The sequence below is a fragment of the Mustela nigripes genome, chromosome 4 (genome assembly GCF_022355385.1).
Source record: "Mustela nigripes isolate SB6536 chromosome 4, MUSNIG.SB6536, whole genome shotgun sequence".
Classification (NCBI taxonomy): Eukaryota; Metazoa; Chordata; class Mammalia; order Carnivora; family Mustelidae; genus Mustela; species Mustela nigripes.
This window is the reverse complement of record NC_081560.1, coordinates 87,413,467-87,431,488: the sequence shown is the minus strand read 5'-3', so window position 1 is coordinate 87,431,488 and position 18,022 is coordinate 87,413,467. Positions and strand designations below refer to the sequence as shown.

At 40.2% G+C, this 18,022-nt stretch overlaps 1 protein-coding gene across 4 annotated transcripts in view; it reads left to right on the top strand.

The window, feature by feature from the left end:
• The first annotated feature begins 6,730 nt into the window (after positions 1-6,730).
• The window catches only part of SRPK2 (SRSF protein kinase 2), a 145,575-nt gene continuing 134,283 nt past the window's right edge, over positions 6,731-18,022 (top strand). For 3 of the 4 annotated variants that reach the window (XM_059397010.1, XM_059397009.1, XM_059397006.1), the window contains exon 1: positions 6,897-7,144. In XM_059397010.1, coding sequence (XP_059252993.1) covers positions 7,107-7,144 — 38 coding nt within the window. In that variant the 5' untranslated portion in view covers positions 6,897-7,106. Of the gene's footprint in view, positions 6,750-6,896; positions 7,145-18,022 lie in introns of those variants that run through there. The other variant, XM_059397008.1, reaches the window with a different exon arrangement.

The window sequence follows — 18,022 nt, the reverse complement described above, 5'->3', positions numbered from 1 at the left end:
CTTTCTTTTGGGTTATAAATTGCACTCAGTAATAATTTAAGAAGTGACAGAGGAAACCTATTTCCTCTAGTAAATGAAGTTTGTCATAAGTGGCAGCAGCAGCTACCGTGGAAGTTCAGACTGAAGCCTCACCAGCTGGAGACCTCCTCCTCCTCCTCCAGTCCCCTCCACCTCCCACCTCCGCCCCATTGTAGGGTTTGGCGTGAACACAGTGTACTCCACTGGCACCGTACCACGTTCAGGAACACAAGTAACCCTGTTTGGGGGATTATAGTATGAGGAAATTTGATACTAGAAAAAGACTACTTTTAAGGAAGGGGGTGAAATTGGGACTTCTGTCTAGAAGAATAAAATCAGGTTTGGAAAGTAAGTTTGAATTGTAAAACTTGAATTGTAATTTAAAAATAAGTCCTGAGTAGTAGAGTGTACAAAGACTGTATCAAGTGTTAGTTGTTTTTGACATGTGTTTTCCTACTAAATTTTATATAATAAAGTGATTGGATATCTTTTAATTGGTAATGCAGTTGTAATGAAGGACATTTTTGTAAACTATTTAAGAGTTTTATTATTTTCCCCATTAGTTACTGATAAATAATTATCATTCTTGATACACTTGGCATATTATTGTCCTTGTTGATTTTTCTCATCAATTACTAACCTTCCTGACTCCTCCCGTGACCTCATTTCTCAGTCTCTATCCTCACTTGGGATTCCAACATTTCATTATTATCTTCCACCAACTTGGTCAAATGTTGCACCTTGTGTTGCCTTTTTTCAGTTTTCACTTTGTTCTGGGTTTGCATTCTATTTGAATTGTTGGGAGTATATGAGAATCAGAGAGAGAGAGAGAGAGAGAGAAGAGGGTTGATGGGCAGATATAGAGGCTAGGGATAACCAGGGACAGTTTGAATGGTCAGTTCATTAACAATTGTTTTTGTTTGCACAATTTTTGCTTTTCTGTGTGTTCTTATAAAGGATGACTTGAATAGTGAATGCAGGATAGCAAGGACTCCTTTTTAAGACTGAACTGTCTTCATGGTGTTGGCCAGTCAGTCACCGACCTTCTTAGCGGTTTTGCACAACTTGCTTTACTCCTACCCCTTTATGAAGGGTATCGTCTGTGTCCGTTTTTGAATTTTGAGTCGGGAACACAGTACTTGGTCCCAGATGGTAGTATCAGGGCTTGACATTTGAGCCAGAAAGCTTCTGCAGGCCCAACGTTTTTTATTTAAATGGGAGCCCCTTAAAGGTACTTGCAGGATGAAGTTGGAGACACACACACACACACACAGAGAGAGAGAGAGAGAGAGAGAGAGAGAGAGAGAGAGAAGGCTGCTAGCCAGCATCCCGGGACAGCAGAGTCTGTGAACATGCGAAAGAGAGCGGAGAAGCAGTTAATTGGTAGTGACAGGAGACGCGGAATTAGGGTCACAGAGGTGTTGAATCACCAGAATGCGGAAGCATTAAGATGGAGAGCAATCCCTCAGAGCACTTGGTAACAGAACCGAGTATCAAGAGCTGCCCTGCCTTTTGAGCAAGATTCTCACTGGGAGGCCTGTGGAGGCATTTTTCTATTCTTAACTTCTAGATGTTTTCTTGCAGTATTATCCTATCACCTGAAGCAAACTGAGCACATACCTGTTTCTTGTAGCCTGAAACGGCTCCAAATATATATAAAGCATTAATTTTAAAAAATCCCCCTTATTTATGTGTATTCAAAATAAAATCAGCTTTGTGAATGATTATGTAAAGAATTTGGCAAGAGAAAAGAAGTTTAGTAAATCTGTTGGAATAACACCCATGAGAAAAGGATGTAGATGTAAGAATTGAGGTCTTATTTAATTTCCATGTCCTCAAAGGAAGGGGGGGGGTCCCATGTGAGCTTGTGGTGGGTGTGTAGTGCTGTACAGGACGTGGTAGTCTCATGTTGCCACTGCTCTCCGGATCCAGGTGGATTTGGTGCTGTCCACTTTCCCTCCCGGGTTGTCTGTTCTGTGAAGCATATCCTTTATTGGACTTTATTTTAATAGCACTTACTGGTCACTGCTATTCTGGGTTCTTAGGGACGGGCTTAGCTCTGGACTCAGCCATGTGTCTCCAGACTCATGTTATTAAGTGGAAAATGAAATATTAGAGATAATAGGCCATTAACCAAAGAGTTAAAAATAATCATCTTTACAAGGAATTTGAATATCTTTTAAAGTGTAGGTATGAGAATAAAAGATTTTTGTGAAGAAGGTTTAGGGGTTGGTTAGAAGACCATGAGTTGGGAGATTATGGTGAATTTGTTTTTCCCTTTTGGTGTGTAAAGTGACGAATAATCAGAGTATGATGTCATAGATGGAGCAGTTATAATGGAGAAAGCCGACCAATAGTGATGATTTTAATTAATTAGAGATATGAGAAAATAGAATTTAGAAGCTGATTTTACTTATTTTTTTTTAAAGATGTTGTTTATTTATTTGAAATATATATATAGAGAAAGCACAAGTGGGAAGGGGAGGGAGAAGCAGGCTCCCTGCTAAGCAGGGAGCCCGATTTGGGGCTCAATCCCAAGACCCCGGGATCATGACTTGAACCGAAGGCAGGCAGAACAGATTGAGACATATAGGCGTCCCGAAGCTGATTTTAAAGAAGCTGAATGTTCTGCTTGGGTTGCTTGTCTTTGGAAACTTACCTGTAGCTCTCAGGGACAGTGGTCTTATGGGGAAGGTGAAGAGTATTCTTGCTATCAGTTAATCTTTTTAACTCTCCGATTTCTTCTTCATAAATTCAGGTGGTCCAGCTAGGTGATGATCTCTGAGGTTTCTCCCCAAGTCTGTAGTTGTTGGAAGCTCTGGCTAATTGTATCTGGAAATGTATATTTAAGGAAACCAAGTTAGCTAGATTGTAACTTTGACTAGAATAGGTTAAGAAAACCATCAAAGACTCAGTAAGTAAGCGTGAATTGCAGTGAAATGTCAGGTCCCCATCCCTAAGGAAGCTGTGGTCTCAGGGGTGTTGGCCAAGAGTGCATATATTTTAGGAATTCTCTAGTGCAAGTGTATGTGATCTGCAGAGGGCAGAGGAGGTGAAGTGTGTGCTGTCTGGGCGCTGTCGGAGGGGAGGTGGCGCTTGGGCTGAGTGAGATTAGAAAAGGGAGGTGGGGGCACAAGGGAAGCAAACTGGGCACTGGGATCCCAGGGAAGGAAACTGTGTCAGAAAAGAGTTGGTGTGAGAAAGCATAGTGTGTTTGGGGGATCACAGAGTAGTGCTGAGTAATGCTGGAACATAAAATAGATTGAAAAGGGTGAGTGGTGGTAATGGTAGCCCAGATGAGACAAGGGTGCTAGTCTGGGATCCTTCAGAAATTTCTGGCTCAGGAGGGTAACGCTGCTGCTGTTCAGGGAGATAAAGACTTTAACAGGAGATCCTAGACTGAGGCTTTGATGAGGTTAGCTTTAAGATGCTATGTTCAGGGCATGTCAGGACCATGTATGTAGGGGAAGATGTCCGGTAGGGTTGGAAGGACTTAAAGTTCTGGGTTGCAGGAGAGAATATGGGACTCGAAATTCAGGTTTAGTCATCCTCAGTGTCCTTTGGTTGTGGATGTCAAGGGAATAGATGGAAGAGTCAGTGAGTAAAAAGAGGTCATGCAAGAGAAGTATCTCTAACAGGTAAGGTTTGTGTGAAAAAAGATGATACGGCAAAGCACCTAGAGTTAGGAGGAGAATCATAATAACACAAAAGGATTAGAAAAACAAACTTGTGTTGTCCCATAATGTTGCTTAGAAATTAGAACAAAATTGTGATTCCCCCCCAAAAAAAATCAACCATAATTTTGAATATGCTTATTCAGACTACATAGGAACCACTTGTTCATTTTCTTTGTGAAATAAAGACGTGTGGCCTTAGTACTCATTGGCCTGAGTGAATAAATAGAGACTGGTTGGTTGAATAAATATGTATTTGCGGGGTTGTAAGACTGCCGCTTTGGAAGAACCGAGGAGTGGTGGTGAAAAGAGTAATTTAGAATTGTGGGGGTAGGGGACACAAGGTTTTAAATTAACTATAAAAGCAGACTGGATCTCTACATGTATTCATAGACTGAAATACCTTCTAAGAGGGTCCAAGGTTTACATGCTAAATAAAATTATAAAGTATTGGAAGGAAACAGGGTGATTTTAAAAATTTGGTGTGGGGAAAATCTAAATGTAGCAGAAAGACTATCATTCATTAAGGAAGATATTGGTGGACTTAAATGAAAAAAAAAAAAAAAAAGGATCCTAGATACGTGAATGAAACAGGAACAGCCAGCTAATTTGTAGTGTGTGTAAGAGTGAGGGGTTCAGGAGGCTGAGGTCTTAGCCAAGGGTTTTTTGAAGACCTGTCTGTCACTGTGAACACCGCATGGAAGGTGTTGTTGTGGGATGGCTTCTAGAGTTGTTAATGAATGTGGGGAGGAATCAGACTATGGCTGATATTGGCAAGGAGGAGTGAGTAGTAGAGTAGACGGGATACACTGGCCTCAGAGTATACAGTATTCACGTAGTATTTGTGAATATTCCTAAACGTTTTAGTCCTTTGGGAGCTAGAAACAAATCTGAAGGTTTAAAGAAAGTGTGAAAATGGTGGTAGAAACCTGTCCGTGCATTATTGGAAACCATTTTGGTTTGGAACTCTCAAAGTTTTAACTTTTGTTTCTAATGTTTATACACTTCCCTAAGAGCTGTGCAGTTGAAACTTGGGGGTCTTCCCCCACCCAAAGATTCTGTTTATTTGAGAGAGAGAGAGAGATTGTGACTGGGAGGAAGAGGGACAAGTGGACTCTGCACTGAGCCTGGCACTGGTTTTGATCCCACAACCCTGAGACCATGACTCAACCCGAGTTGAAACCAAGAGTCAGACACTTAACTGACTGAGCCACCCAGGTGCCCCTAAACTTGGGGTCTTTCAGCTTATGTGCCCAGATCTTCTGCACACCAAAGTGCAAATTTTTTGTCTTTTTGAAATGAACAATCACCACAATGAAGAAGGATTCAAATGTAACCACATTTCTGACTTGACTAGTTGAGAAACAAGAGTAACTCTCTACATGGGGAGGCTGAGATACAGATTAGAGTTACAATTCCATATATAATCAAACTATAGTGACAAAAAAGTATATGTTGAGCTTGATAGCAAGAGGGAGAAGGTGGATCAAAACTGTGGAAAAGCTGCTTAAGGCAGGACAGACCTAGTGTATATACCTCATTAACTCATTCGACAAGTATTTGTTGCGGATTGCTATTCTCTGCCAGACACTCCCTAGCAGTAGACAAGGAGGGCTGACCCCTGTCCAGCACGACCCTCCATCTGCATGACTGTCACAGAACACTGTATTTCATTAAATCCCCACAGCAGCCCTTTCTGAGCCCCATTATTATCCCCATTTTATAGGAGAGGAGATAGAGGCTTTTAGAAAGTCTAAGTAATTTCCCCAAGGTCATGTGGCTATTAAAAACGTTGGAGGAGCCTGCCTTCATATCCACGGCTGCTGGTGGCCGAGCCTGAGCTCTTAAACGCTGTGCTCTTCTGAAGCTGGGGGTGTGGGTGGGGGTGGGGGCTTAGTAAATGTTTGCTGTGGCACCTGGTGCTGTACTCTGTTAACCACGTAGGAATCCTCAAGGTAAGTTTCATTGTCGTCGTCTCCGTCTCCGTTTAACCACCGTGTGGTGTGCTCTCCCCGGTGGTTAGGGAGTTTGGCCACAGTCTGTGGCAGATTCTGTTCTCTCATCACATGTTCGTGCCGGTTTTATGGAGTGCCCACTGGATGAAGCCGGAGCTTAAACAATTTGGAAAATCCCTTATTTTAACAACGTTGAAAGGCTATATTCTGAACAGGTCCATTGTATTTTAGGCAACAAAAAAACCCCCCAAACTAAACTAATTTTTATTCCCTTTTCCTTTTCTATCTTTCCATATTTCTTTGATTTTTGTAATCAGTATTCTTAAAAATTAAGATTTGTTTTCCCCGTAAAACCCTCCAAACTCTTGAGGTCCACTTTGGACTCCTGTGACTGCCTCTAGTTGAATTTCAGGGGCCAGGTGTTTTATGTTTGGTGTGTGAACTTTTTATTATGCATAGAAATCACATTTACGAATAGGAAAACAGCTTCGCGTGTGAAATAGTCTAATGGGACCTTGTCAGTTTGGATCACATAAAATTACGTACTTTTAGGTTAGTCATTAGTATTTTTAAAGGAAATGTGTTAGGGTCCCCCCCCCCCTTTATTTTTACTTCTCCTTCCCTTTTAGTCTGTTATCTTTTTTCCCCCCCCAAATCAGTATCAGCAATTTTCTTTTAATTAAATTGAATTGGCGCTTCCATTTCTATTGCAGATGGCATTGTGAGTCCTTTCCTAAAAGGACAAGTATATTATCTGCTCGGTGACTGGGTGTTGCTGTTCACTTGTGCTGTATTGCGAAGGAGGAGGGGAGAATTAAGGTGTAAAATAGAAGTCTTTTTCTAAAGGAGTTAGGGACTAGGTATTAGACAGATTCTTCAATTAAAGACAAGCAAGAAATTATAACAGGGATTAAAAAAAATTCCAATCTATAAATTGGGGTTCTGGTTTAATATTTCATTCTTAAGTGACAAAAATGATTCACTGAGCCATATTTTTTAGGGCCGGTGAAATGCAAGGAGCCAAGGGTTGAACATCTGTTCCTTACAGCTCATACCTTTCTTACCCAGGCTTCTCAGATGATCTAGGGTATCGAATGGAGTGGTGAGTGTTTCTTGTTTGTGTTTTAATTTGCTGCATTTGAAATCTTCTGGCAGAGCCGTGCTAGTTCTACCTTAAAAAAGAAAACACCCCTCTGCTTAAAAGAAATGGTACTTCCTGCTTTCATAAACAGTCATGTGCATAGTTTAGCAAGGCCTGGTGCCTCTGGAGCTTTTCCCTTTATAGCACCATCGAATCCCAGTCCTAACAGAAGTACTGCGAATCTTGTGGCCTCTTTTTGAACAAAAGGGATCAGAGACAAAAAATCTGTTGATATAAAGCTTGAAAGCAAGGGCAGGCAATCTTGGTTGTGAATATTTTCTGATTTTTCCAGAAATCAAGCAGAAGATTGAGCTGCTGATGTCAGTTAACTCTGAGAAGTCGTCCTCTTCAGAAAGGTACAGCTACATCTCTTGCATGAACAATTAATGGTGTAGCATTGCTAAGAAACAACCAGGACGTGTTTTTTTCCTTGTTAAGTTTGCTGTCTAATGTACTGTACTGCATGCTGGTCATTGTGGTGTATTGAAGATGTGTATTTGGGCAGGCTGTTCTGCTTTTACAAAGGGTAATTGATTTTTTAAAAAATAGTGAAGCCGAATCAGCTGCAGCATGTAACCATAGCCCAGCAGAGCGCTCGTTCATGTGTGACAGCTGTTGGAGGCTTTAGAAAATAATTTACTTCGTTGCAAAACAAAAATCTTGCTTTCTTTAAGGAAATATTAGTATTAGATTTTCTTCCTGTATTTTGAGGTTGTTGCTACAAAATTACCAACATGATTTGTACCATGTAGGTTAAAAATACTTGGCTTTTGGTTGTCATAAATATTTTCTTATGTGGAAAGGGAGTGCCATTTGTAAATAGCTTAGGAATTGCAAACCCACAGATTAGTCACATTCTGAAAGAGATATGATGCTCCTTCAAGTCTGTGCTAGGAAATGGAACAGTCACTGCATGCAGTAATGGTTCGTGCCTGCAGGTAAGGACAAAATGACTCAGAAGTGTTTTTAAAGCAATTATTTTATCTGTCAGTCAAATGCTTATACCTGTAAAAGGAGGTATTTCCTTAAAATTGCTATTTTACTTAATAAATGGAATTAAGATATTTTTATCTCCAGCCAGAAATGAGGCTATATAGTTGCCCATTTTGATATGTAAATATTGTGTTCACCCCTGTTTGCCAAAATTGTGCATACTACATAATGTTTTAAATTGAGGTTCCTGGGCATATAGCTGATGCTTACCTTTCTCTTGGTTACCTAACAGTTTATACTTTATGTTGATATTTTGTATTGAAGGTGTGTTGATTTGTCTCTCTAGTGGTTAGTTTTCAGGTTATCTTTTTTGTTCACAGATTTAATATTTAGGAAAATATTATGGAGGCATGATTTAGTAGTTGAGGATGATCGAGGAAAAGCACTGGGGAAAAAAATGAGGTGAAGAAGCTACCATGGTAAAATGGGTTTAATTCAAGTAAACTAGTGTATGGAAGACGTGAGTTGATGGCAAAATGATGACATTAAATCGATTTATTAGTGTAATTAAGGGAAAGGCTCCTGGCTGTAATTTAGAACATTACAAATAAGATATTAACTGCTTTCTTCAGAAACTGAAAAATAGAAAAATTTATTCACATTTGTGTTTATTTTTATGTAGTTTCTAACTCCCGGTTTGTGGCTAGCCATCCGATTTTGAACACTCTTGTTTGCTGAGATGAAAAACAATCTTGAGTCTTGTGGGTGTTCTGCCAGTAAAATGGTGGTGATGGGAAGGGGAGAGGGTAGCGGTGTAAATAGTGGCGGTCCGGATGCCAACTGTAATGTTGGAGTTTGTTACCAGGAAGAGCATTTTCAGTGGGATGGTGGCAATAATTATGTCAGCTCTTCTGAATAGCATAAATTCTGGGTTGATCAATCGAAGGTTGGACAGAATGGATGAGTCTTGGCGAGAAACACGTTAGGAATGTGTGAGGTTCTATGATTAAAATACATTTTTCTAAGGAAAGGCACTAAAATATTTTGGTAATTACATTTATTTATTTTATTATTATTGTTATTTACTATTTTAAAAGTCTTTTTACCTACACTCTTGTAGTTAAATTCAATGGAAAGGGAGGTTGCATGTGGTTATGGTTTCAAAGTTGAGAAATCAGCCACTAGGCTTATGACAGCTTTATACACACTTTTACCAGAGTTTGTTTGTTCTGCTTTTGGGGGTGCTTAGACATATATGACCCTTGTGATATGCTGACTTCATGGGTGATAAATGTAGTTTATGAGTCAGCCAACACTTTGCAAGGAAGTTGCTTCATTAATGTATATATATATTAAAAAATTGAACTTACGCCTTTTTTCCTCTTCTTTTCAAAAGGCATACAATAATGAGTAGCCAAGCCTTTGTCTTTTCAAAGTGTCTGAAAAAATTTGAGAAACAAGAATATGAAGTTAAAAAAAAATTCATGGCCTAGTAATGCTATATCGTGCCCATGAATGTAATAGCTTGTAACATCAGGTAACATTATATCACATCCTCCAGTTCCTCGTCCTCCAGTTACTTCAGTTATTGAAAGTCTTAGTTGTTGTTGTTGTTTTAATTTAGCTGTTTGAGTGTTTGAGTCATGACCTTTTAAGTCTTAAAGCTATTTGGAATTTACATCTGGTCAGTATTCCTTTTTTTTTTTTTTTTTTTTTTTTTGGTAAAAATGATGAAGAAAGCCTATCTTCTTTAAAAGAAGGGAGAAGCTACTTGTTTGCAGGAAACCAAAACTTAACATTTTCCACAATTGATTTTGTTTACTGCAGCATAGAATGATCTTTTGATATTTCAGGCCATCCAGTGGAGAAGCAACATTTCTAAGTATAAAATATAATAAATACAAACAGTGATGTCCTAATAATTCTTCCATCTCATATTTTTAACCTACTTCATGGGAATTGCTAGTCCTGTGTGACATCTAGTGTTGGTTGAATCAGTTCTTGTTCAGACAGTTTTATAAAATGGGAGAAACAAAACAAAAAATAAACCTAATTTACTTTTGTGGACTTAGGATCCTTCATTAAGGAATAAATCTGATTAGAAGCAATATATGGAATTTTGAAGGTTGTTTTGGAGCCTAAATAAGAAAATATATTTTCTTAACACATATCTCAATAAAACTTTGACATTTAAGATTATATTTTTACCTTTAACAAAGTAGTGGGGGTCCATGGATGTTATTTTGTAGGGGATGCTAGGAGTCCTGTTCAGAATGGCTAGGAGTCCTGTTCAGAATGGCTGACTCATAGGATGAAATCCATTGGGGTGACAAAATTGTTTTTTGGTTTTAAGCTTTGGAGAAAGGGGGAAAATGTTAACTTGGTTTTTTAAATTAAGGACAGAGAACATTATTGAATGAATTAAACAACAACAAACCACGTGATACCTGATGGATGTCGTTGCCAGTTAAGAGGAACATCTGTCGATTGCAAGGGGGCCCCTTCTGCAGATTTTAGAAGCAAATCGTAACTACCGGTAATCTCCTTTTCAATTGCTGCCTGTTGAATGAGTGAATGTATTCATCTTAAATATGGTAGTGAGAGGACCATTCGAAGGTTACTTCCTTACCTATCCCCATTTAATGAAAAAAAGAAAGCTGTGAACGTTTGTTTGATATAAAAACTAGGTTTTCAAGGTTTTGTTTCTTCTTGACTTTTCTTAGCCACAACACTTCTGGGATTTGGAAATTTATGGGGTGGAGTGGGTGGGGAAGAGGAGGAAAAGGAGTAGTAATCATGATAATAGCTAGCAAAAAGGTGGTAATCATTTATTAAACAGTTCCAAATAGAAGTTCTAAGTGAGGAGGGAGGAGGAGGAGGGGGATGGAGAGGAAGGGCGGGAGGGAGGGAGGGAGCACGCATGCGCACGCTGTGCGGAGGCCTCTGACACAGCCTCCCCTGAAGGACCTGAAGTGAGCAGAAGGAACTTTTTGCTTTATTAAAATTTTTGTCCAGCTGTATTGCTAGTTCTTCAGTGAACTCATGAACGAAATCCGACAATTCTTAATCAGTAAAGAAGGGTTGAGCCCAAGGTGCTCAGAGTGAGGATTCCCAGTTTTTACATGCGGACTCCTGGGAGGGTGGGGAGTTTGAGGAGTTTGTGAACCTGCATTCACACAAAGCTTTGCTCCCAACTCTCTTGTGAAATGTAAATGTTGTTGTTGTAATTAATAAAGTTCACAGTCTGTCAGAAGTTTGCATTTTCCCAGATACCAAAAGGATCATTTCCTGTGTGTATGTTAGATATTTGACATTTTGGGGGGGTTAAAAGGGCTCTTTATACTGTAGCAGATAAGGGCTAGCTGAGGTTATAGTATCCCACAGAGCTAGCACTTAATTGAATTTATAAATTGGTAACTACCTTCTTCAGGAGAAGAGAGAAAGGAAGAGGGAGAAAGTATAAAAACATTGGCGCTGTGGCCTATGTTCTGCCGATGCTGTATAAACAGGATTGTGAGAAGTGATAGAGATTGTTGTCCCTACCCCAGCATAAGAAGGGCATTTGAAACACACAGAGAACCTTTGCTATTTTTGTGTGTGTATTTTAATTCCTTTTCTTATTTTGGAGCCTCATAAGTGAAAGAGAAAGGGCATATGATAATGATGCGTGGTTGCAGAAAGCAAAAAGGGAAGCCTGGAAGAATAAGGGGAAGGGAGGGGGAATATTTAAAAATCAGGATGGGAGAGATAAGTCAAGGGTATTCGGGGGAAAGGGTCCAGGACCAAGGTGTCTTTTATTTGTTCTTGTGTCAAATGTATTTTCCTCCATGTCTCTGTGGTGAACTAAGAGCAGTCATGGAAGGATAGCCAGATTTTACAAAAAAATTCCCTCTTCCGGGGTGCCTAGCTGGTTCAGTCGCTAGAGTGTCTGACTCTTGATCTCAGGGGTTGTAAGTTTGGGTCCCATGTTGGGTGTAGAGATTACTTAAAAAACCCAAAAACACGAAAAAAGAGATCTTAAAATTCTCTCTTCATTGTAATTTCTGTCTACCCATTCCAGCTCCCAAGGCGGGGTGGGTAGTTAGTGGTGACTGTCTCTCTCTTTCTCATCGTCACTTCAGCCATAGTCTGAGCTTGCAGGGCAAGTGCACTTGGGACAGACTTTCCCTGAGTGGTGAGAAGAGATGACAGTGTGGTCTCCCTCCATTCAGTCATTGTGCTTGCTTCTGTTTTCATTTAATTTTTACTAATATGTTTATTGAAAGTATGTATGGGAAAGTGCACAGATCATAGATCATTATGAAATCCAATTATTGGGTTTTCTTTCTTTTGTAGTTTATGTTTTATGAGTTGTATCTAAGAAATCTTTGCCAAGCCCAAGGTCATTAAGATTTTCTGCTAGGTTTACTTAATAAAGTTTTTGGCTCTTAATATATTAAGACTGGGATTCATTTGGGTCTTAGTAGTAAGGTAAAGATGAAGGTATTTCCAGATAGGACTGTTCATTTGGGTCTGTTTTTGAGCATCATCTATAACTAGAAACCCTTTGTACACACTTTTGGTCTGTCTTCTTCCCCCACCCCCATTACCTGTGAGATGCCATTGTGTTTTGTGCTTAGCGGGAGTTGGCTGGGAGTTGGCTGGGTCTCGTTGCTGGGCAGAATTCACCGTTTGAATGTGCCCCACTGCATTTATCTATTCCGCTGTTGATGAGCATGTGGGATGTTTGCAGTTTGTTAGGAACACTGCTGCTCTGAGCATTTGTATACATACCCTTTGGGGAGTGGACCAGTGCATTTCTGTTTTGTGTGCGCCCAGGAGCGTAATTGCTAAGTGTTAGAGCGATATTGCCACTTTTCCAGAGCGAGTGTGCCAGTCTGCACTCACCTAGCTGTTCCAGCTGTTCTCCAGGTCCTGGTGAGGCTGATACTGTATACATCCTTTTTCTGTCTTCCCAGTTCTTTTCCCTTCCCCTTTTCTTTCTCTGTCAGAATTCTGATAGGTGTGCGGGTGTGACCAACAGTTTGAGCCTTTGGGAGGAGAATTAGATAGAGATAAGGGACTTTCTGAGTACCAGCTTTCGTGGAGGAAATTAGAAGTTTAGACCAAATGGGAATCATAAGGTGTAGTTATCTAAGGTACTGCTCTCCCACTGACTAATTCTGATGTTTATACTGGGCCCTGTAGGCCACAGGTGTTACCATTAGTTTTCAGACTTGGTCTCAGTGGCAGAATTACTTCTTCATTTAAACCTTATTAGAGGCCTATCACAGAAAACATAAAAGCCCTGGGTGAGAACCGGGGAAGTAATCAGAGCCTCAGTTCTTGGTACTCAGCCACCATCACCACGCCCCCGGCCCTGAGAACCCCTCCATAGACCTCTGGTAGGCCACCTTGGGTCTGACCAAGAAATGAGAACATTTTTGATATGTTTTGATTTTATATTACATTTTTTATAATGTTAAATTTGTATAGTTGTTACATTTTATATCATAGTCTCTTAAATTTCTGTATCATACACCTAAATAAAAGTATACTATTGGGGGCGCCTGGGTGGCTCAGTGGATTAAGCCGCTGCCTTCGGCTCAGGTCATGATCTCAGGGTCCTGGGATCGAGTCCCACATCGGGCTCTCTGCTCAGCAGGGAGCTTGCTTCCCTCTCTCTCTCTCTGGCTGCCTCTCTGTCTACTTGTGATTTCTCTCTGTCAAATAAATAAATCTTTAAAAAAAAAAAGTATACTATTGTCTTTTAATGTCTGTTTTTTTAAAAAAAAAAGGACAATTATCTGCACTTCCTTCCTGTTGGTCATTATTTATGTGGTCTAGATGCAGTAATTTCTGGATTATTGTGTTTATTATCAATTTAAACTTTCTGCTTCCTGGTGCCTCTCTGCAGGGCTACCATGTTAGAGCCAGCACAGCCTTCCTGAGCTTGGATCTGCTCAGGCAGGGCCCTCTGCTTTAGATACCCCTCAGCTCTCTCCCCACTGTCCTTGGCAGAGAGAACTCCATACCTGAGCCGGTGAGGCCGACTTCAGGCTCCCTGACTGCACTCCTCTCCTTGCTTTAGTCTTATGCTGCTGCTATCCCTCCCATCTTAAGGAAGCCCTGCTGAGGTCTGATTACACCTGTTGTAAGCCCTTGTAGAACTGTGTACCTCTCCTTTCTAACATTTGTCACAGCTGCTGTTTGAAAGAGGGAAGTATCAGTGACATTTGGTCTCCTTATTAGTTTACTTAGTATTAGCCCCAGCTGAAGAACTTAAATATAGAAGTATTTTCATTGTGGAATGTTTTTATTTTATATCATCATTTGCGGCTTACAATTTGGGAACTTTTGGGGAAGACTTTTTTGGTATAGGGCATCATTTTATGATGTTGGCTTAGAATAATAGAGTATAGCCATATATAGTCATAAATGGTTATATGTATTCTCACATATAGTCAGTTCTAGTAATAAGCTAATTTAACTCAGAGTAGCAACGTTATGCATCTCAGGTTTTTCCGTCACCATAAAAATGCAGTTTGTTATTACAGATATTTTTTATATTTGTTATAATATAAAATGGAAATTAAAGTAAATCTGAACACTTTCCTTCTCGTTGCCAAAGTGGTAACATCAAATGATAGCCATTTCTTCCCCAGATGTTAGTGTTTTGTATATCGCCTTGGTGCTGTTTGTCTTGGTTATACTTCATCCTTTGCTGTTATTTACTTAATAACAAGTCTTTTGCTTGTTTTTAGTTGTGATAAATGTATGTAACATAGATTTTTTTTTTTAAGATTTTATTTATTTATTTGACAGAGACATGACAAGCAGGCAGAGAGAGGAGGAAGCAGGCTCCCCGCTGAGCAGAGAGCCCGATGCGAGGCTCCATCCCAGGACCCTGGAATCACAACCAGAGCCCAGAGCCGAAGGCAGAGGCTTAACCCACTGAGCTGCCCAGGCACCCCTGTAACATAGATTTTTATAATACTTTCTTAAGGTTAATTTTCTTTAAAAAGAAATCTTTGTATTCCTACGAGAATTTTAAAAAACAATTTCTATTAAGTCCTGTCTCGATTCTCTTGTCTGATAAAGGTTTTAGGCCTGGCCATATGTTCCCTCTGTTTACAAAGGAAATTAAACTGGCAAGTGTCAGAAAGGAGCTTAAATATGTGTTAGCACCAAAGTGAGACATGCTCTCCGATAGACTCAGATAGCCTGAAAAGTCAGGAAAAGAATAACTCTCTCAGTATGTGATTCATTGTAATTCAGTACCAGGTCCCAAGTGTTACCTGTCACTGTTTAGTGTACCCACAGTAGAACTTTCTCTGTGCTTTGGGAACTGCCCTCCTCTCCACCCCCAAATGGCAGAGCAGGGAAATTTTGCACACATGTGAACAGCTAGTGTCAGAGCAACAACGACAACAATAAGAGATAACTCTAGCTCTCATAAGCATATTACAGATTCCCTTGGGAGCAGAATTCTCCCGGCTACTGGCTGGAAGAAATTAAAGACTAATTTTAGTGTACATTACATGTGTCCTCCATCCATCATCTGTCCATCCGTCCGGCATTTCTCAGCAGCTGCTGTGCACTAGCCAGTCAATGATTTGGAAATCTGGGAGCAGCAAAGTCAGCATGAAAGCATAGGCTCTTGACAGAAGAGGCCTTGGTGTGTGTCTTACCCCTGGCCTAACTCGGTCAGTGTTTTGGGCATGTGGTATGCTGAGCACTGTTTCAGGGACCGCTCCAGGGGGAGGCTCTTGGCACTTTTTTGAAAAGATCACAAATAACCAGTTATTGCACTTTGGGTGAACGTACATAAAGGCTAGGGGTGAGGTGAAGGGGTTATAGACATTTGCCTACCCACGGCAACTGTGAGTGAGTGAGGAGGGCAGGTGCGGCCTCCACAACACTGGAGACCACAGTCCCATCTAGAGATGTGGCTGCTGTTACACTTCAGTTAAAAAAGAAAAAAGAGGAAGGGGAGGGAGAATTGGGGAGAAGGAGCATAGAGAACTCAACACCCTTTCCTGTGCTGCTTCAAAGGCAAAAATAAAACCAAAATGGTTTTTGTGAATTACTCTGCACCTTTATGATACCAAAGCTATTGGAAATAAACAGAATGATTTGCAATGTGAGAGTACTAAATTTGTTATAGTTTATACAGTGTAAGGAATATGATGCAGAGATTAAACTGTGTTATAGAAGACTTAATAATGCAAAAATATTATTAAAAGACAGTATAAAAAAGAGAGTAGGTACGAAAGATGGAAAACAGGTGGCAAAAAAGTTTTTTAAAGATACTCTAGCTTCTGTAAACCAAGAGTTTATAATATAAGGGTGTGTGTGTGTGTGTGTGCACGGGTGTGTACGAATGAGCCTATACACACAAATATATGGTATGCAAAGACACACTGTCTAATTCTGCAGTGGTTGGTGGTGTTACACGTCTGTCCTTTTGACCTGTTGGTATGTAATGCAGTTTTTCTTTTTTTTTAAGATTTTATTTACTTGATAGAGATCACAGTAGGTGGAGAGGCCGGCAGAGAGAGAGAGAGAGAGAGAGAGGAGGAAGCAGGCTCCCCGCTGAGCAGAGAGCCCGATGTGGGGCTCGATCCCAGGACCCTGGGATCATGACCTGAGCCAAAGGCAGAGGCTTTAACCCACTGAGCCACCCAGGTGTCCTGTAATGCAGTTTTTATGTGTTTTTGACATCAAGTATTTATAAAGAACCCGTGTCCTTCCAAAATAAATAAGTAAATAAAGAAGTGGCTGCTGATCCACTCTTGCTGGCTGCTGACATGTTGAAATACAAGCCAAGCTGTGCTGCCTTTTGTGATTTTTAGGAGAAGTTGAGAATTCGTTTTTTTTAAATGTCAGATCTCTCATTTTTAATTTATTTTGTAAAGATGTTATTTTTAAATAATCTCTACACCCATTGTGGGGCTCAAACCTACAAACCTGAGATCAAGAGTTGCTCACTCCATTTAGCCACCCAAGGTGCCCCCAGAGCTCTCACTTAAATGATGATCCAAGTTAAAAACAAAACTTGTACCAGCCTTAAAAGAAAAGAGTATCTGCCGTCTGAATTCAACTCATGGTAAACTGTGCTGGAGCACGTTGATTTACAGTCTGGGGGCCACAAACCTGTGTGGATTTACAGTAAAGGATTTTCAAGTCCTGTGAGTACTATAAGCATTATCTGTCTACGGGAGGCACACAAGTCCAACTATTGTTTTACTAAGAAGTGTGTGTCTAGGTTTTTCTGATGGTGATCACTGCTCTAATAACTGTGTACTAAGGTACCAAAATTTAGGAAGATCTCAACTGTTTGAAGTAGGAAGGGCCCCTGAAAGGGTGCCCACCATGGTAGAACTTAAACTTCAGTAAGTTAACCTGACAATTACAGAGGTACAGCAATATCCTGTTTGTGCAACTGTCACCTCCTTTTCTCCTTCCTCCTTTTCTCCTTCCCCTTTTCCCTTATTTTTCCATCTTTCTTTTCCCCCTTCACCCACACTCGTCCTACAAAAAAAGATTTTTGAGGCTAGTTAGAAGAATATCTACAATGCAATAAAGAAAGGGCCCGAGAAAGTGCAGGTCAGGGTAGAAGGTTGTGATGGTGGATAGTCAGAAGCAGCCCCCTCCCCGCGCCCGCCCCCGCCCCAGATGCATGGCATTGCTATGCACCTGCTCATGGTGACTGGCATATTTGGTGTTAAAGTCTCCTGACAGCCAGACTAAAGAAAAAAGTAATGTTGCTCTTACTTTTAAGGAGAAAATATACTAGTTCCGGCAGGAGAACTAAACCTTTTCTTTAACTTAATTATGATTAGTATTATTTTATATATATATTATATATATATATTTTTAAAGATTTTATTTATTAGAGAGAGGGAGAGAGTGTGTGCTTGTACAGGAGCAGGGAAGAGGGCATGAGCGAGGGAGAAGCAGCCTTCCATCTGAGCAGGGAGCCTGACATGGGGCCCAATCCCAGGACCCTGGGATCATGACCTGAGCCGAAGGCAGATGCTTAACCGACTGAGCCAGCCAGGTGCCCTTTACTGTCTTTTTCACATATCTCCAGTTTATTCATTTTAGAAAATTGAGATAAAAGGGACACAAAAAGCACCATGCTTTTATCACTAAAGGTCAGTCACCATTATTAATTTTTTGAAGTTAATATTTTGTTTTACTATAAGTACATCTATAAAAAATCAAGCAGACATACTTTAACAGGATCACCACCATCAGAAAGAAAACCCAGTATCATACTGACAAATTACTTTGGAATTGGCTTTTTATCTCATGCA